At 34.7% G+C, this 21489-nt stretch overlaps 2 protein-coding genes across 13 annotated transcripts in view; one reads left to right on the top strand and one right to left on the bottom strand.

Moving 5' to 3' along the window:
- AMPD3 (adenosine monophosphate deaminase 3) overlaps window positions 1-5690 on the top strand; it is a 50215-nt gene extending 44525 nt beyond the window's left edge. For all 11 annotated transcript variants that reach the window (XM_079105062.1, XM_079105065.1, XM_079105060.1 and 8 more), the window contains one exon: window positions 849-5690. In XM_079105062.1, coding sequence (XP_078961188.1) covers window positions 849-1025 — 177 coding nt within the window. In that variant the 3' untranslated portion in view covers window positions 1026-5690. The remainder of the gene's footprint in view (window positions 1-848) is intronic.
- RNF141 (ring finger protein 141) overlaps window positions 4607-21489 on the bottom strand; it is a 28450-nt gene continuing 11567 nt past the window's right edge. For both annotated transcript variants that reach the window (XM_079105069.1, XM_079105070.1), the window contains 4 exons: window positions 19668-19776; window positions 15514-15695; window positions 11769-11876; window positions 4607-7159 (listed from right to left, as the gene is read on the bottom strand). In XM_079105069.1, the coding sequence (XP_078961195.1) occupies window positions 7009-7159; window positions 11769-11876; window positions 15514-15695; window positions 19668-19776 (550 nt within the window). In that variant the 3' untranslated portion in view covers window positions 4607-7008. The remainder of the gene's footprint in view (window positions 7160-11768; window positions 11877-15513; window positions 15696-19667; window positions 19777-21489) is intronic.

Below are 21489 nucleotides of genomic sequence, written 5' to 3'. Positions count from 1 at the left end.
CCTGTCTCTTGGGCTCTCGGAGGATCCTCAGGAACCTCCTGAACTTTCATGGCTGCTCCCTCATCCTTTTCAGACTATACTCAATGTCACCCCCTTAGAGAGGCCTTCCCTAGTCACTCTCTCTAAGACAGCCACACACTTGCCATCCTCCTCTATTCCTTTAACCTGTTTTTCTTTATAACATTACCACTATTAACATTGAAATGCGTACTTAGGTGTTTTTCTCTAAAAGTAAGCTCTGTGAGGGCAGAGGCTTATTCCAGTCATATCCCCAGAATAGGCCTGGCACATAGCAGCCACTAAGTACTGTCAAACTAGTCGACTAGTTTCTAGAGTGAATAAAAACTCTAGGGATGGGACCCAGGCATCAGCAATGTTTGTGTAGATCCTTGTGTAATTCTGATATGGAGCCGGAATCGAGAGCTCTACTCTGGAAGCTATCTCAGGTCCCTGGACACCTCCTCTGGGAGATGTCACTGGTACAAGAAGAGGTAACAATCAGGTGCTATGCTTGGGATGATGATACAGGGAACAGACGTTCAAGATTCTGTGTGTAGTCGTTCTCCAGAACCTGTCTGCCCTTGTCAGCTCACAGGAGGTACTTAACATCTTTACCTTACTGTCTCCATCCCCGGCAGGTTCTACAGTTCTTCCCTTTCAGATCAAGGGAATCATAGGAATGAATGATGGGCTGTCAGGTGACATCCTCAGGGACACAGAGGCCAGGAGGAATTTTATGAGTCCTTATGAAGGATCTGCTTCAGGGGACTACTCTGTATGCCATGGCTAATGTCAAAGGTGCCATGTGGATATAGAAAGTGAATCTATTTATTTCTCTTGGTCCACAGGAAAAGCAAAAATTTTTGGGACAAAATTATTACAAAGAAGGACCCGAGGGAAATGATATTCGAAAGACAAATGTTGCTCAAATCCGGATGGCATTCCGTTACGAGACCTTATGCAATGAGCTCAGCTTCCTGTCTGATGCCATGAAATCAGAAGAGTTCACAGCCCTGACCAAATAGGTCCTGCACTCAACATGCATCTTAACCTTTTGGTTTAATTTCAGGTCAGCGATGGCTAACAGTGGTCAAGATATCAAACTAGGGTTTTCCTCTGTAAAGAGGATGAGTACGAAGAAATTTCAAACTTGTGATTTTGGTTGTCCTGTTCATTTTATGATCAGACATGCCCACTTCTGTTAGTATTTCTGAGTAAGAGGTGGCAGCTTTTCCTTGGGTACCTGGGAGCTGGCACTAGTCTGAACTTGTTCCTAATTTTCCACATATCTCTTGTAACTGCTGGGGCTTGAGAGTTGGGCCAGGATTATCCATGGTCAAATGCCAAGTGACATGAGGCCTGTGTGGTTTTCTGCCACTTCTCTCTGTAGGCCTTGCAGGCTAATTGGTAGTTGTTCATTTCAGCCTTTGGCTGGCTGGTTGCCTTAAACAAAATCACTTCAAAGCTCCCTTTCATAAAGGGGCTACTTTGAGAGAAAATAGAAGATTCCTTTCTTGACAGTATTTTTTTTTTTTTTAATGAATTTACCCTGTTTTATTTAACTTTTCTTTCTAGTCAGGAAGCCAAGTGTACTCATTACATGGGCACTCCTATTCTGTTTTGGTTTCCTCATCTGGAAAGTGAGAGTTTGGATACACAAGTATTTTCAAATGTGCTCTGTGAATCCTCAGGAACAACTCCAGGGGTAGGGAAGAGACGGGGTGAATGAGGTTCAGGGGCTGTCAACGTGACTCTGCTTCCCTCAGTTTTACACTGGGGCTACTACATATTTTCATTTGAAAACTAAAAGCTTTGAGAAATACAGAACCAGGTGATCCTTTTGGTTTTAATATCCTATGATTGTAGCCCAATTAGTATTAATTTACCCATGAAGAGTTTGGTCAGAGAAGTGAAATTTGTTCGCTTAGGGTCACACAGTTAATAAATAACAGGACTAGAACTAAGTTTCCTTATTTCCAATTCAGTCCTTTCCCTGCTATTCCATGACACTTCACAAATGATTTTTCTTTTTAAACTACTATAACCTGGTGCATTTTTTTCAAAAAGGCAAAATTCTCCCTTACCTGATATGAAGATTTCTTCAGAAGATTGAGTGGTCCCAGGAGCCAGGTAGAAAGCATTTTTATGACCAATTTGAAGTTAAACTTTATCAAAGAATTCCTCATCTGTGTTACTAGTGCCTAGTACATAGTAGGAGATCAATAAATGCATATGGAATAAGTGAATGAATTTCTCTTCTGGCAACTTTTGAAGGATATGTGCTCCGAGTATTCAACAAAATACTCAAAATTAAAAGGACTCTGTTTTTGCTTGGGAACATGCATATTGACTTTAGATTGTCTTGTCCTGTGACTTTAAAATGCCTGCCCCTCCAGTGGTCAAAATAGCATACAGATCTATAAATGTAATCTTTTTACTAGGCAAACACATGTGCTGTCTTAACAGCTAATTATGAAATTGAATGGAAACCTGTCGTTATCTTAGGGATTATTTTTTAAAAACCTCCATTTGTATACATTTGCCCTAACATAGCAAGTATTGTACAGTTTTTCATTGTAATTTTATCTGTATCAAGTATTTTTTAATTATTAAATAGTCTGTTAGGATTGTGACTCAATAATTTAAAACTATCTCACATTAATATTTACACCAAATATTTTTTACTTTAAGGTTGGGCATAATGAAATGCTATCAATAACTGTTAATTTATCTTTTAACTAAGAGACATGGCTGATATTCACTAGAAAAATTCAAAATACTCAAACCAAAGCTCATTAGAACCAGAAGGTAAATCTTTGCTACCTTTTTTCCCTCTAACTTCTGCCCTGTTAGGGGTTCATCAGCAAAGTTCCTTTCCTTGGATAGTACATCAGTCTGTTCAGCCAATATGTGTTGGTTTGACCTGCAATATTTCCAGGCACCTATCTCCTGGAGCACTTCACACTGACTACACTGTTGTCTTGATTGGCCTTTTTGGAAGTGAATTCCTACTCTCCACTGTGTTTGCAGTTGGAATCAGAGGCAACTGTATACTGGTTTCTAATGGAATGGCTCTGAGGTCGTGTTAATAGGTGCGCTTTCCACATTACTTTGAGTTGTATTACTGAAATGGTCAACATCCTTACTCTCTGCCTCATGAACACAAATCTCAGCTCCTGGGATGGTATTGATCAAGGCTTTTACTTCTGGTTTTCTCTTCACATGTTTCTGAGTAATGTGCTACAATATTGGTGGTACACCTGTATGTTCTATCCCTGAACCATGGCTGTTATAAAGAACAGGTGTAATTAACTCCAATAAAAGGAACACAAATCATGGATAAACACAGCTCTGTGGAAATTTCTGTACTTTCAGCCTCTAGAGAATAAATGTCTTTTTAGTAAGAGGATGACAGTAAGACTATACATAGCTACAAGATTATCAAAATACATCTCTGAGGAGGCTTTTATGTGTTCTGATACCAAAATGTAAATTTCTCCACAGTATGATGATATGCATCAGTAAATTTTAATTATAAGCTGCTACTTCCTCTTTTGTCTTTTCTCAACACTTAAAATTTGAAGATGCATCTCTAATTATATTCTTGGATCTTGGAAATGATTTTACAAGGTAAACACCAAACAACCACGGAATGGAGTATTTTATAAATTATTTTTACTGTTCAATAGGACAAAAAGATGTGAAAACAAATGATATTCTACTGCCAATTGTTTATATTATATTGTCATATATTATATTGTCATATATTGTCAGTGTGGGTTATCAGCTGATTTCTCTAATCTCCAATTAGTTTTCTTATTCCTGGATAGATGAAGTAAACTTCAACAAAACATAACAAATAAACAAAATGTCAACAAAACATAATAAAACAAAAACATAACAGATAAAAATGCAAATTCTTCAGACTTCTTTTTAATGAACCTACCTTCCCAATGTTAAAAATTACTGAACCAAAAGACATTTCCAAGCAGCCTTATTATCCAGACATATATTGGACATAAGAAAATCAAGTCCAATTTGAAATTATTATCAAACATAGCACATAAACAACACAAATCCTCAGAGCACAAATAGTCCTCTAAGGAATATAAATATTTAGTATTTAAGAATGTGAAATTAGATAAGAAGAAAATCTCAATTTAGATAAAATTGACTAAAGATTATTTATTGCACAACTTAATCAGTTTCTCCTAAGAATAAAACAGATACTACTATTCTCAACCTCTAAATTCAGTACATAGTCAAACTCATATTCTCAAACTAAAGTTCTACCGCATTATGAGTAAACCCTTTATTACTGAGTTAGGATAGAAGGGAAAACTATAACTTACAAAACAAATTCCTCAGAATACATGAGACTATTTCACAAATCCTAGAAGGCACACATATTTCCTATCATAGTAAGTGCATTTAAGTACTTCATATTTAAAAAGACAAAGCTGTACAGAATAGAAAAAGCATACATTTCATCTATTAGACAAATTTACAACTCTTATGATTATGATTAGATATTACAATAGAACCTAAAGTTCACATCTTAAGAATTATCACTCAGTTTAATAAAGTGACTAAAGAACTACGTTCATTTAATAAGGCTAATAAAAAACATTTTTATTTTTCACAGTAGAACAGTTTGTGTCTTGGAGTTCATATTGCAAGATAAAAAGGTGTGGCCAATATCAAGTCACTGTTTTATAATTCCTTTAAAGGTGAAGGATTCTGGGGATAAAATCATTGGCTATACCTGGAAAGATCAAAAAACTTGGAAAGCAGCATTGCTCATTTCCAGAAACATTTTAAAATTAGACACTCTGAATTAAACTCAGTCTAATCCAAAATGACAATTAAGATTTTTAGATCTGGACTACATCTCAGAGGATCACTTATCCCAAGGTTTTCAAATAATGTTCCATGGAATAAGAAGAATCAGTGGAGAAGATTCAGGAACCTGCAAATTTGACTGGAATTAATTTTTTTTTATTTAAAAAAAAGTTAAAAGAATTCTCATGATACAAATTTGTTACCAAATTTTAATATATATCACCAATGTATTTTGTGTTTTCACTGGTTGATCTAATATTTAGTAATTATAGTGCACAAAGCTTATGTAAGGACATTGATATTAATAAAATTAATTAAGAAAATATGACATATAGTGGGGTAGAATATGTGCATGCACACCTGCATAAGGATTCTACGATTTTTACTTGAAAAACAGGATTCCACTGCTGAAGTAGTAGTATAAAAACCACAGATAAAAACCTGTTTCTAAAGTAGGAAACTACCAACAAGAGTAAAAGACTTTCCGAAGGTTACACAATCATCAAGTGCATCTCCACGTTGATATAATAGAGCTTCCAGTATTCTGCTTGCATAAACACCCAATAGTGAGTGTTTAGGTATTTGGTAATTAGCTGCTCCTATCAGGAATCAAGTTATTAGCTAGACATTTTTCCTTGGAATGGATTTTACTTGCCATGTCTATTAATTTTCTTTTTTTCAGTATTGGGTATTGAACCCAGGGGTGCTTTACCATTGAGCTACCTCCCCAATCCCTCTTATTTTTGGGACACGGTCTCACTAAATTGGCAAGGCTGGCCTCAAACTTGCAATCCTTCTACCTCAGCCTTCAGAACTGCTGAGATTACAGTTGCGGACCACTGTGCCCAGCCTATTAAAATTTTAATATCCAAAAATTTGTCATCAATAGGCAGCAACTTAAATTGTGTACCTTAGTACTTAGGAAAATAGGAATATTTGTTACTTGTCAATAGGTCAAAAATTTGCATGGAATGTTAAAACATTTTTTAAAGGAGACTTTAAGCCCTAGTCTTACTATATGCTGAAATAATGTTAAAATTTTTACTTCTTAAGAAAAAATATCTAAAGAAATGGTTGAGGTGCTAATGAAGATCATAATTTCATTATTATATTCTTTGGGAGACTTTCAAAGGAAGTATAGTGAACAGTAAGAAAGCCAAATTATCTCCTAGTTTTCTGAGGTATTTTATATAAATATGGTGAAAAAGTCTCACCCTGTTTTCCTTCTCTTGTAATCCAAGAGAGTCAAGGACTGTGAAATCTCAGAGATGCCTTCAAGTTGAAATAAAAGCACCATAAATGAATATTGAATGACTTATTATAATTTAGAAATACAAAATTTAGTACTTGTAATGAAGAAAAATTTCCTCCGGAAACTCCCCAAATGCACAAGCATTATCAAGTCAGTTAAATTAGTTATCCAGCTTTGGGAATGCATTTCCAGAACAGCTAAGAAGGTTCTCCAGCAGAAATTCATTTATAAGGCCTAAAGCCTCAACTTTATAGTCCTCAACCAAACAATACCGCATGGCAAAAAGAAAAAAGATTTTTAAAGTAAAAATTAAAAAATACATAGTTCCAAAACACATTGAAGTTATATAAAGTTATGGAATAACTGTGGAACATTTCAAGTAAAAATTGTAAAAGGAGCAATAGGAGCAATAATTCACCACAAGGGGGCATAATAAATACTCCTTAGATTCCAGCAGAAAGACGTTTTAAGTAGTAACATGCACTTTGATGTAACCTACATTTTTAGTCATTTTAAATTTCCCTCAGATGGCTACAACTTTTCAACAAAGTATATAAACCTAACAAAAAAGATTCCAGAACTCATGCCTTGAAAAACTGTAGTGTCAAAAAGCCTATGGAAATATTGCTGTTATCTGCCAGCAAAGGATTCAAGAGCAATTAGTTCTAATACACATTAGAACAGATAAATAATAGGGAAGTATGATCTACAATAGTAGTAAATTTTAGTTTACCAAAATGGAAGACATGGGAGGTTTATTTTAAAAAATGGACATATTGTCACAATAGCAAAAATAAGAAGGTGGGAAAATTGCTTTTTCTGTATCTGTGCCACGATATCCCTTCATTTGTCCTCAGTGACCACAATGTATTTGTAGCCCACAATAGCAAAGGAAGATCTCCCTCCAAAGAACGTCATGGCCTATGGGGCTGGCCTGCCTCATCAGCCATGTTGAGAATATAGTTAGCCATATCATCTTCAGTGGGCGCATCTGACACCACCCAAGATTCATTTGCTCCAGTCATCTGCAGGCGACAAATAGGGCAATTCCTGTGTCGATCACTCCTATTAGGGAAGTCAAAACAAGAACAGTTTGTTTTCTTTCCTTTTTTAAAAAAGGATTTGTGTGAAAAGTAATACATGCACATGTTTTTTTTCTTAAAAGTAAATGTTTATTTGCATTTAAATGGAAGCCCATTACCCTAGGAAAAACTTCTTAGCAGTGGCAGGGGAATAAGGCAGAAGGAAAGGGCAGTACCAGTCATTTTTCCAAATAATATCTTCAATTATGACATAAGTATAACATACAATTATGCTTAAATATCTGATAAAAGATCCTATGGTTCATAATCAATAAGATTTCTTAGGGAAACTAAAAATGGAGCATTTGAGTTTAAAAAAAATTAAATTTATGTGCATCATAATTTTTCTGAAAGGCAGAGAATACATATATGATTACTTAAATAAGATTTTATGTTTTCCAAGGGGATTTTATTTTTTGTCAAATACTATTTGGGAAGTCTTTCAAATTTTCAGCCAGAAATATATTATACAAGGAAAAATGTTTTTCATCTCTCATAATTTTTCTGATTGGCAAAGAATATGTATATGATTACTTAAATAAGATTTTATGTTTTCCAAAAGGGTTTTTTTTGTCAAATGCTATTTGGGAAATTTTTCAAATTTTACCATATTTGAGCCAGAAATATACAAGGAAAATTGTTTTTCTTTTTCTCTCTCTGGGAAATATGAGACTAAAGAATAATTAAATTATATCAGTTGCTCTTTGGCAATTCAAAAATTTAGAAATTTGTTCCAAAACCTAAATGTGAGAGCTAGAACTGGCATATACTATTCAGGTTGATTTCTAGCTCTCCAGAGATTTCTTATGAGTAATTATGTGTGCTCTTCTGCACATACAACATTAAAATTTAAAAACAACTTCTGATTCTGGCCAATAAGGACAAGATTTATCATTCCACTAAAAACAATTAAAACATGGGACAAAATTTATAAAGTAGCAGTGTAATATGTTTTCATATGAAGCACTAGACATTAGGCAACAAAGAGAGTGGTCCCTGAGAAGAGCTAAGCAAAGAAAGTGAGTCCTGTAATTGCCCCAACTAACTGCCTGGAGAGAGTTTTCCTGCACTGAGCAAGAATGGGGCCAGGATAGAACTAGATGGAACCTGACAGACAACCTGGGTTGAAGAGACAGCTCAAAATCTCTGCAGGCCAAGGAAGCTAGAGTTCACAGGGCAGAATACTGGAGAGGACAGAGCTACACAGAGAATTCTGGACATCTACAGTCTGCCCTTCAAATGAGGAAACTATGTGACGCTGGGGATTTGAGGGGACACTACTCAAAGTTCACAGAGGGCATGGGATACTGCCTGTGCCCACTAGCCAGACAAGAAAACCTTATAATTCTTGAAGCACTGAGTAGAGTATTCTCAAAGGTCTTGCTTCATTAAGTGGGGCATAATTAGCATTAAACACTGATGTGGTCCGCCTAAAAATTACAAAAGCAAGTCCCAGAAGGGTCAAACTGTTTCCAAGCAACCTAACTATATTCCAGAATGAAGCCCAAGAATATTTACAGTAATGCAAAAATATCTAGTACCTAAAAAGGAAAAATTCACAATATTTGGCATCTAATGAAAAACTACAAAGCATACAAAGAAACAGCTAAAAAATATAACTTACAATGAAGAGAAAAAACAATCAAAAAACCCAGAACTGACAGGCATTAGAGTTAACCAATAAGAAAATTAAAAAGTTATAACTATAGTCCATGTATTCAAAACGCTAGAGGAAAAATCAATTATATTAAGTAGGATATAGACTTTAAAATTCAAATCAAACTTCCAGATATAAAAACTAAAATATTAAGGTAAACAAAATGATACTGGATGAGACTAATGGCAAGTTGGACATTACAGAAAAAGTTTAATGAATTTGAAAGACATAGCAATAGCAACTATCCAAAATGAAACAAATTCGAGTGGTCTAAAATTATGGCAACTGGGCTCCCAGAAGAAGGAAAACAAAAATTTTTGAGAAAATAATGGCTGAAAATTTTTCCAACATTGATGAAACTAAAAACCTACAAATTTAAGAGCTTGATAAACTCCAAGAACAAGAAACATTGGTGGGGGAAGGGGACTCACATCATATACTTGCTTAAAACCAGTGAAAAGTTAAAAACTTGAAGGTATCCAGAGGAGAAAAGAAGACATAGTACCTCCAGAGGAAAAAGGGACCACATATTTCCTTCCCATGGGAAAACAATGCAAGCAAGTTGAGGGTGAAGCAACATCATTAAAGTACTGAAAAGAAAGATAATCTCAGTCTAGAATTTTATATCAAAAAAATTTTTTTTGATATAACTGTTGAGACATTGAAGAAAATCCTATGAATCTATAAAAATACCAAAATGAACAACTGAGTTTAGTAAGAATGCAGGGTGTAAGATTTGATGCATAAAAATCTATTGTCTTTTTATGTGCTAGCAGAAAAAAATTAAAACGAATGAAACTCACTTAAAAATAGCATAAAATATAAAATTGGGACAAATTTGTCAAAGATATGCAGCACTGAAAATGTCAAAAATTGGTCAGGAAAATCAAAGAAGACTTAAGTAAAAGAAGAAATACATTGTGTATTGAAAGATTCAATATTAATAAGAAATCAATTCTCCCCAAAATGATCTATTTAGTCAACACAATTGTAATCAGAATGTTTTCAGGTTTTTTTTATAGAAATTGATAACCTGATTCTAAAATTCATATTGAAATCCAAAAGACCTTTGAAATCCAAAAGGCTATGTCCAACTTTGAGGCTTATTATAGAGTTACAATTATCAGGATAGTATGGTATTGGAGTAAAACAGACAAACAGATCAGTGGGAACAGGCCCATACTTGAACAAATGATTTCCAACAAACATGAAGAGGTAAGTTAGTGAAGAAAAAGTCTTTCAACAAGTTAATTCACAATGGATCGTATACCTAAATGTAAAATTTTTAAAAACCTATAAAACTTTTGGGAGAAAAGATAGTATTTTTTGTACCCTCAGGTTAGGAAATGATTCCTTACATAGGACACTAAAATCACTACCTATATACCACAAATTGAAAAATTTGACCACATCAAAATTAAAAGCTTTCAAAGACATTTTTAAGAGAATGAAAACTGCCAGAGAGGAGAAAATATGTGTAAAACATATACTGTGTTTTATAGCATACATATATCTGGAAAAAAAAATACATATATATGTACATACATGTGTATATATGTGCATACCCACAGGTAAAGAATTCACAAAACTCCTGCTATACCTCACAAAAAACCTACAGATGGTAAATTAGCATGCAAAAAGCTGCTCAATATCTTCTGTCAATAGGGAAATGCAAATTAGAACCATGAGATACTACTACACACATGATTAAAATGGCTAAAATTAAGAAAACCGACCATACCCATTGTTGGCAAAGACTTGGAGGAACTCTAACTCTTACACAGTACTGGTGGTAGTAATAAAAATTTAAAATGACTCTCTTGGAAAATAATTGGCAATTCCTCATAAAGTTAAAACACATACCTACTATACGATCTAGCTATTCTACTTCTATATATTTTCCCAGGAAAAAAATCACAGTCCATAGAAATACTTAAGAGCCAGGTACAGTGACATACACCTGTAATTCAGTGATTTAGGAGGCTAAGGCAGGAGAATTTCAAAGCTGGGGCCAGTCTCAGTAACTTAGTGAGACCCTGCCTTGAGAACTGAGAGGAAAAAAAAAAAAAAAAAAAAAAAAAAAGGGCTAAGGATATAGCCCAGTGGTCCAATCTCCAGTACCACACAAAAACAAAACAAAACCCAGAACAAGTGAATTTAAAAAAAAAAAAAAAAACTTGTCTATGAATATATATAGGAACTTTTACTTGTAATTTATCCAGGGGGATATATCTAAATTTAATTATATTAAAAGAAGCCAGATTAAAAAAAAAAAAAAAAAAAAAAAAAGTACAAACTTTGATTCCAGTCATAAAAATTCTATGAAATCCAAACTTACTTTTCAGCAAATGAAAGCAGATTAGCAAGTGCCTGAACTAGGGGAAAGGATGGGAAGGAAGTTTTTCAATGGGATACAGGTAATTGGTGGGGGCAGTGGATTTGCTCGTTATCTTGATTGTGATCATGGTTATTATGGGTCTATATGTATGTCGAAACATAAAATTGTACTTCACATACATGTAATTTATTGTATGTCATTTATAGATTCTCTAAAATGCTTAATTCTTATTTTGTAAAATAACAAGTTTGACTAGCTCATCTCTTAAAGTTCTCTCCAAATCTAATACTCAAGGATTTATTCCTTCTAAGCACATATAAATACAAAAATGAGAAAAAAGAAAACATTTGATTTTAGATTAAATTCAGGCACAAATCTCCTTACAACAAAAATGTTAAAACCAAGCTACAGTCCCACATTTTATAAACTTTATGTATAAAAATATTTTTAACTAGCAGGAGTTATATCATAAAATTCAAAATACTAAAGAATAGAAATCTCTCATACTTAACTACAATACTTTCGAACTTTTCAAAGTTTATTCATATACTATTCCATTTGACCTTTTCCTATCCCTGAAGGCAGCAGATAACTTACCATTTATCAATACACTTCTGACAAAAGCTGTGAGCACAAGGCAGGATGAGGTCAGCTCGCCCATCCATACAGATACAGCACTCCTCCTCATCGGTCAGCTGCTTCACCCTGCAATGTGAAAACTGAGCTGGGACAAGCATATTCTCTGCCCATATGATTTCTAATTCTTTTTCATTGCCTTAAAAAGCATTAAAGCACACAGAAAGCACAATATGTCTTATGTGCAAAGTTAATATGGAACTAAAATTACCATCTTTTAGAGATAGAAGATTATATTAGGGAAGAAACTAAGGGATACATTTCATAAAGACTGGATAAAAGATAAATTTTGTGATGGTTAAAGAAAACAAAACATGAACAAAAACTGGAAGTATTCATGTCTTTCTGAAAATAGTCCATTTAATCATACTGAATTTGTACAAATAATTTCGACCAATATATGATTTACCCATCACAGAGGATACAAAAATGTCTAAAGTATGAACCCTGAATCACAACCTTGAAATGCTGATACTGATAGTGGGCATGTAAGTAAACAAAAGGGATAGAAAACAAAATCTCTGTCCTCAAGAAGCTCTTTCATCTTCTCGGGAAGAAAAAAAGATGTTGAATCTTCTACTACAGTCACAATTCAGAGTGCCCTGAATGAGCCATGAGCCTTTGCACATAGCGTTTTCCTTTCCTGGGATGCTCTTCTGAGTTTTGTAAACTCCAACCTTAGTAACTCAGCTCCAAATATCCATTTTTCTCTTTCTCAAGGAGAAGATTAATTGGGAGTACAAAATAAGGGATAGTCTAGAAAGCAAAACCAGTTAGGACCTTATTTCAGCAATTCACTTGGGAGATTAATTAGGGCCTGGTTTAAGGAGCATTACAAAAGACAAATCATTAGAATGTGGTAATAGATTAAAATTAAATGTTATGCTTTAGTCATGGGAAAATGAAATCAGCCACTGAAATGAAAAGGTGAAATGGAATGAAAACCTAAATGAATGTGAATCTGATATATCTGATGTTATACATAAAACTGATGATATATATTCAGTTCAATATTTAAGTGTCTTTCAGGTCTATACCAGACCCACATGAGTTAGGGTCTCTGATTCTAAGAGTCTTCAAATCTTCATCTAGGATGTAGGCTTGGATGACAGCTGCAGAGAATATAACTGAATCTACAAAGAGTAACATTGTGTTCTGAAGGTTTAAAAGTGAGAGGACAGGGCTACAAAGAACAGCATTGTAGATAGAGATAAAAATCAGGAAATACAGAAATTGCTAGTGGAACCTGTATAATGTTCACCTGATCATCTTCTTCTTCTTCTTCTCCTTTTTTTTTTTTTTTTTTTTTGCCTTCCTAGCGGCACAGTGACCAGAAGGAAGGATCTTATTCTATTTGATCCTGCTAGACCACTTGCAGAGTGAAGAATTAATTTTCTCTACCCCATATTCTGAATGTAATATTGACCAATAAAGGATTGTCCAGCAAAGCCTACAGTATGTAGAAGAGACCCATATAAACATAGGTCAAAGGGACTGGAGGTGCTTATTCTGGAGAACAGAAGATTCAGTGAGAATTTGATTCGTTTTCAAATATCTAAGGGCTGGTAGAGAGAACAGAGGTTTTTAGTACAATTCCAGAGGGCACAGTCACTGAACACAAGGAGAATACTGTTACAATTTAATAACAATGACAGTTAATTCTTAAAACATATTATGTGCCAGGCATTGTTCTAAGAGGTTTATATCTATTAACTCACAAAATTTTCTCAACATTCTTCTGGGACAGATATTACTGTTCTTAACCTCTTTTAAAAGATGAGGAAACTGAGAAAAAAGTGGATCGAGGATTTGAACACAGGTGACTTGGTACTAGAATCTGTGTTGTCTCCAGATAGTCAGGTTTTGAGTGCTCTGAGGAATACAAGGCAAAAGGGAAAAACTTCATAGTCATTGGAGTCATCTGAGCATGGAAAGGCTTGCTTCTCAGAGACACTGAGTTTCACATAACTGCAGGTGTTAGCAGTAGTCCAACTTGCAAGTAAAAGTTATATTCTATTTGGTCAAGTATGATTAAGTAGAATATTGCTACTCAAAGTGTTATCTGAGGATCAGCAGCATTGGCACCACCTTGGGTCTTGACAGAACCTCAGGCTCTTCTTCAAAAACAGTGAAAAGTAAACTTTGAGAAGTACAGTACTATAAGATCTCTGAGGTTAGAGCATAGCTATATTGACAGGCCTAAATGTAAGTCTCAGTGAGGTTGATTGCTAATCATGGCATTTGTTTGTTTAAGTCTTTCTTCATCTGACATAGGCCAATATTTATACTCCCACAGGGTTACTGTGAGGATTTAATGAGTTCTAATATCCTGTAAATAATAAATGTAAACCATTAATAAAATTATGCATCAGATGTAAAACTGAACTACATAAAGGTCCCTTAAGGTCCTCTTCAACTTGGAAAGTCTTTTTCTATGAAATAGTTTAGCAAGGTATCACTATGAGCCAAAAACAAACAAAGGCAAGAAGCAGCCTTAACTAACCAGTCACTGAGTTTCCCTATCTAAAGAGATAGTTTCCCTATCTAAAGAGATAGTTTCCCTATCTAAAGAGATAAAACTTTTACCTCCTTCATTAAGATGACTGCAACAAGAAAAGAAGTATTATTTTCTTTTTGTATGCTACTATATGGCTTAAATATATATGTAAATACCATCCTCAGCTTTCAAAACACTTAAAAAAATTCACCACTCTGAAGAGGGAGAAGAAAAAAGCAGAAAATTAGACCCCTGTCTTTAAAAGATTAACTTTATTAAAGTAAAGGAAAGATAAGCCTAAACACTACCTACCATGTTCTAAACCTCATTTGGCATGTCACTTGTCTAAAAGCCTAAGACTTGAAAGCTAAAGATAAACAGGAAATGATAAATGGAAAATTCAACTACAATGTAGCATTTGGAAACCAGTTGGTTAAGGATGGACAAGAAAATGCAAGTGCAAATAAAACAATAAAAGAGAAATTCTTGTTAAACACATTCCTAACTTTAGGAAAAGGACACCGTCAATACAGATTTCTGCTGTCTACCCAGTATGACAAGAAGACAGGATGTCAACATGTCTGGATTCACACACTCTTTTTCCAATGAGGTATTTAAATTATGGTCATGATTGTCAAATGGCAACAGGTGGGAGCTTTTCACAGGCCAAAAGCATAACAGAGAAGGAAAAGAAACTTCAGATAGAACAATAATATATTGGCCTGAGTAAACAAGAACCATCACAGAAAACTCTGGCTGACTTCATTTCCTTCTTGTAATTCACTATATGCAATATGTGCACCAACTACTTGTTCATTCCTGAATGGACTGCCATTATTTAAAATTTTAATCCTTCACTTAGACACTTTCTAGAATGATCTGGCCAAATTCTTGGACCTAATTCCTTTAAAGGCTTTGACCATCTAAGAACTAAATACTTAATATCTCCTTTATAAGCAGATGTAAGCATATAGAGAGTGGACTTCTGGAGACTGGGTTGACAGAGACAATACCTAGTGTGAGACACTTTAATTTAGCACTGTAAAATGAAAGGAAGGACAAAGTGATCCAAAAACTGATCTGGGATATAATACCAACTGAGACAAAAAAATTTAAGGTGTCAGAATGAGCACCAGCCAAAATACTAATGAGATTTCAGTGGTTCGCGTATTAGAAATAAACAAAGCACAGTGATTATGCACTATATACCTTCCCATCCAAAGACTAGCCTGACATGATGTTACAGAGGATGAGTTTTCATCAGCTTCTTCAGAGGTGGAGCTCTGAGCCAATACTCCTGCTGCCTGACTTGTGATGTCTTTATAAAGCTGAATAAACTGGTATAAATTCATGATCCGTGATGCTTCCACAATGCCAGTGCTTTTGTTAATCTAAAAATACAAAGAAAAAGAAAAAAAAAGTATATGGGGGGGGGGAACCACAAATATTTAGTCAAATGTCCTAGGAAATAGAGGTTTTCAATGTTTGTAAATTACTTACAGGTCTTAGTAAGTGAATAATGTATTTTTTGAATATATATATATATATATATATATATATATATATATATATATATAAATGTATCTAATTTGATACATCTCATTTGAACAATCTTACTATATAAGATTGATTAAGCTATCATCCTGTTAAGAATTGATACAGTTAAGTGACTTTTCCAAAGAAATGAATTTTAGAGATCAGTATTCACAATTCTTTCATTTTAATTTCTCAAAGAATTAAGGGATTTACTTGAATCCAACAAACATATGCCATTCTACTATGACTGAAAAAACAGTGCTTTCTTGAATATCTTTAAATTCTATTTTGTACCAAAACTTCTAAACTAAGGCAGGAAAATTACATTAAAAACTAACAAAGGTTGTTGTATTTTGAGCTTTAGCTCAAAGGTAGATTCATCTTTAATAACTGGAAAGTTGATTAATTTTTGGAAGGTAAGATCTATGTGGATGCAAATATATAAGGTTCTTTGTAGTAAGAGACTGTACATGGAGAACAATAAACAGAATTAAAAGGGACAGGAATTTATCAGTTTATCAAATAGGCCTTCACAGCTGGGGAAAGTAGGCCAGTCTTTCTTTGGAACTGCACAGTACATAAGAAATCATGGAATAATTCATAAGCTTAACCATAACAGCAAAGTACATCACACTAACTATTCCTATCATAGGACTCCTGCAGCTGGGTGTTATGTGACTGTATAGTCTTAGCTACTTAGGAGACTGAGACAGGAGGATCATTTCAGCCCAGGAGTCCGAGATAAACACAGTGAGAACCCATCACCAAAAAAAGGAAAGAAAAGAATGAGATTTACATTTATTACGTTTATTGATGTAGACTTCATAGGTATTATGTACACTGCTCTAGGTTTTAAAGATGCATATAAAACAAAAATTCCTGCCCTCATGCAAGTTATATGATAGGTAGGAGATACAGGCAGAATACAGATTATGTTAGACAAAATCATTGTTGTGGAGAAGAGAAAACGGGGAGGAAGACTGTTGAGGGGTTGCAGCAAAGACCTCAAAGTGAAGGTGACATTTAAGAATTTGAAAAAGTACAGGAATTAATCATATATGGATAGCTTGGGGATCATTTCTGGAAGTGTAAAGGCTGTTAGGCAGATGGATACCTGGCAAGGAGAACAAAGAGCCCAGAATGTTTGAAACAGAATGAGAGAAGGAGGAGTGGTGGAAGATAAGGTTAGAGGTAGGTGAGGTAGGGACAAAAATATATATAACTTTGTTGACCAAAATGACTTGACTTTTATTCAACATGCATGGGAAGTACTGAAAGGCTTTGAGCCAAGAAGTAATATGATCTAATTTGTATTTTAAAGTGTTATGTTTAATAGACTGGTTGTTGAGCTGAGAATAGACAGAGCAGAGCAAGAGCAGAAGCAGGGAGACCAGTTAGGAGGTGAGTGGCATAATCCTGGTGAAAGGTGATGGTCACTAGGAATGGGATGGGAATACTGTGCATATGGTAACAACTAGTTAGGTTCTGAATAAATTTTGAAGAGAAAACTGACAGGGCTCATTTATGAATGGACTTCGAAACATGAGAGGAAAAAAGAAAAGTCAAGGATAATTCTAAGATTTGAGTCTAAATATTAAGAATGATGAAACATATAATTCATGATGTTTCTTGACAGCCATTACACCTGGATCTTCAAAAAGACTTTTGATCACTCAACATATGCTGAGTTCCCATAATTTAAATCTTATTCTTTTCTTTCCTTTTTTTTGGTGATGGGTTCTCACTGTGTTTATCTCAGACTCCTGAGCTGAAATGATCCTCCTGCCTCAGTCTCCTAAGTAACTAAGACTATACAGTCACATGACACCCAGCTGCAGGGTGCAAAGTGCTGAATTACAACTGTAAGGGATATAAAGATTAGTTCTTACCCTTAGGAGCTAACTCTCTAATTTTCAAGCCAAGAACCTAATAATTTTATTCTTAATGCTAAATTTAATTATGAAATATAAATAAAGTGCTTCTGGAATTTAGAAGAGGCAAAAGAATTCCTATTAGGGAAGTCTTTATGGAAGATTTTTATGGAAGATGGTAGCTGAGGTGGGCCTTTAAAGAGACATCAAGTTTAGACAAGGAGAAACAAAAGATGTGCCAGAAACAGTTGGCTGATATCCAAGTAGCATTTCCACTTTGCATCACTGGCAGAACCTCATTTTATTTTGGCTTTTATAACCCCCTGAAGTGACTCAGAGGAGTTACTACTGATTAGTGTAATCTAATCCAGTCATGAGAAGCACTTTCCTCTTGCTAATGTATGTGTATGAAGGAAATTTGACCTATTCCTCAATGAGTTGAGAAGAGGGTTCTGCTGGGTCTTATTTAATGAGTCCCGCTGGAGCTAGTCTGCATCAGGAAGGAATGAATAGTCCAGATGACAACTCAAGAAACACAGGAACTAAGGTGGGAAAGTAATGGCTTAAATTAGTGAGAATGGAGAATGCAAAAGGGGATATTTGTGAATAAAGCAGAAAAAGTAGTTTGGAGTCAGCAGAGAGCCTTGAATGCCACATTAAGGAGTTGGGAATATTTTGAAGGCAATGAGGAATTACTGAGGAATTTAAGCAGGGCAATGAGTTGATGATAGTTGTGCTTTAGAAAGTTTACCTCACAGCAGCACAAATTAGAAGAAGAACCTGGAGGTGTAGAGATTAATATGAAATCTATAGTAATCTGGCCCAGGAGAGAGAGGGGCTGAGCTCTAAGTACAGTTTCCCTGATGGCATGGAATTTGTCTTATTTGTCACATACTATATTCCTAGTGCCTGGCATACGTGTACTCAAATACTTGTTTGAATAAACTGGAAGTGAAACATAATAGAGGTAAAATGTGACATACTATTTGTGTTAATACTCTGGGATCCTGGGAACTCAAAGAAAAATCTTCTAACCTTGGGGCTCTTTATGGGTTGGTCAGGAATGGCCTTAAAGGCATTAGTGAATGTCCAACTTACAGATAATATGGAAATGGACAGTTTCATTGCATCTTTGTTTTAGAATAGAGGTTAGGACTGAAGAGGGCCAATGAAATTCATACCTTTCACTCAAATGTCTGTGGCTTCAGAGAGTTAAGAGTTCCTATTCTAATCCATTCATTGGTGGATGAAGCTTTCCAACACACTGTGAAAACTACCACTGCATTTTTAGCTGAGCTGAAATATTCAATTATCTAAAATGTAGTACACTGATGGTGAAAAACCCATTACTAAGAATTATCAAAACAAGTCAAACCAAACCCTTCTAATGGATTTTTAAAAAAATGAACAAAACCCAGGGTTCTGAGAGAAATGCTCTTTTAAGATATTGTTAATTTTGGCAGGGCGGGGGGTACCAGGGATTGAACTCAGGGGCACTTGACCACTAAGCCACATCCCCAGTCCTATTTTGTATTTTATTTAGAGACAGGGTCTCACTGAGTTGCTTAAAACCTGGCTTTTGCTGAGGCTGGCTCTGAACTCAAGATCCTCCTGCCTCAGTCTCCTGAGTCACTGGGATTATAGGTGTGTGCCACCACACCGGGCTTAAGATATTTTTAATTTTTAAGGTGTCGTCTTAGTGCTCAACAGGACTCCTCAGACAACTGAAACTCAAAAAAAGAAGTGGAAGATAAAGATAAGAGTTTACTACCACTTTCTTTGATTAGAAAAATCTCTGTAATACATCAATTAAACAATTGGTTAGCTGGAAGACAATCAGTATCGAAATGATGCTTTACAAAACCACCAAATTATTAACATTTACTTCCACTATAAAATGTGGTTATAACCCCCAAATAGTTGAATTTCAGAAACACAAGTCTCTATCAGTCTCACCTTGGTACAGACCACGCGAACAACCACTTTCCAAAAGGCAGAAGAATCAGATCCAGGTTGTACCTCAAAGAGAAGATGTTTTTCCTGGCCAGAAGCCACTTTAGCAGTTCTGAAAAAAGACAAACATATTTGTTAATTTATAAAAAGTCGCATAAAACACTAGAGCTATAAAGCCAGATTCAAGAAACACAGAATAGGAAACATGAAGAAAACACATGAAGACAAATGATAACCATGACTGTAGTAACTAGATTCTTAAAACACAGTAATAGAGAATGTTTTGAACATAAGCATACAACTTAGTTTTCAAAGTTTTTAAAGCTAAGAGATTTATGGAATAACATTTATGTCTATTTTTTCATATCTGTTTCTCAATTGTCTTTAAAATCCTAACAAAGATATTTAGGAAAAATAAGTCAAAGAAATTTGGTAGCTAAAGAAAAAATGTAGTCAGTTTCACTTATCCAAAATCCAAATATTGACTACTGAGATATATTTTGAGAACTATCTTGCTGTTCATTGAGTCCTGTTTAAGCAACAACATGAACTCCTCAAGAGTTTGGCCTTATAGGCAATTTGGGGCTTGATCAAGTAAAATAAACACCTTAAGACACGAAGTATGGCTCTACTATCCTCTCCCAGCAGAGTAATTTTGAGAACCTCTTAAACATTACATAAAAAAACAACTCATTTAGAGAATAATTTAATATGCTTCAATACCAATCTAAATCAGTTCAAAGACATAATTAAACATTTATCATTAATAACATTTCTCTCTGAGCACCAGTAGGGAATAGCATTCAACTAAGTGACTTATAGCTAAGTAAAATGAGACCATCAAAAATAAAGTAACTAGACGTAGGAAATAAAGTCTGCCAGTGAAAATAATTCTGCTTTACCAGTTTTTAGTTCTGTTTCCTAGCTACCAAGCCACACCTCTGTAGAGGCTTAACTACAGTTGTCAGAAAGCACTGCACTTGTAAAATGCCCAACTCTAATCCACACAAACTGGTTTTTTAAATGCATAATATAGTGCATTATAGATATACATAATAGTGGGTTCATTTTGACATATTCATAAATATATATAACATAGTTTTCTCCATTTCAATCTCTAGAACTACCCCCTGTCCCACAAATTGATTTTAAGAACCAAATCCAGAGGGTGGGTGGGGATGTAGCTCAGTGATAGAGTGCTTGTCTAGCATGTGTGAGACCCTGGGTTCAGTCCCCAATAAAGAAAAACAAAGAACAAAACAAACCCACAAAAAACCCAAATACAGTTAGAAGTGTCCTGTGCTAAATAAGAGGAATATATTCTTTACCATTACTTCTGTAGGACACAATAAATTTGTGGATGATTTTATAGGACATATTTTATCCAATATCTTTAGGCTAATAGGCAAAATAGTATAGAATAGATTGAGTCTGTGTATATGAATTCTGAGACTAAAAGGATGGCACGTGTTAATTGATCATTCTTAAGAGTTGAAACCAAGCAACAAAAAAGCACTCCACTTCTATGATACTTCTAAATTCTCAATCTTAAATTTTATTCCTTAAGAATATGGTCATAGCAGTAATGCTTTAAACACTACCATTTGGATGATTAGAAAATTTTAAATATTAGAGTTTTTAAAACCCACAGTGCATTTTTATCATAAAACATTAGAAAATACACAAATGTACATAGTAAAATGTAAAATCTTCCTGCACTGTTTCCTTTACCAACCATCTCCTGATCCGGAGACAAGCACTGGGAATAATTTAGTGCATATTCTTCTAGTTCATTTTCTATGTATTTACTTATATATGTATATAT

Source organism: Sciurus vulgaris (genome assembly GCF_902686455.1).
Source record: "Sciurus vulgaris genome assembly, chromosome: 11".
In the NCBI taxonomy this organism is placed as follows: Eukaryota; Metazoa; Chordata; class Mammalia; order Rodentia; family Sciuridae; genus Sciurus; species Sciurus vulgaris.
Note: the sequence above shows the minus strand (reverse complement) of the source record. Positions and strands in the feature narration are given on the sequence as shown.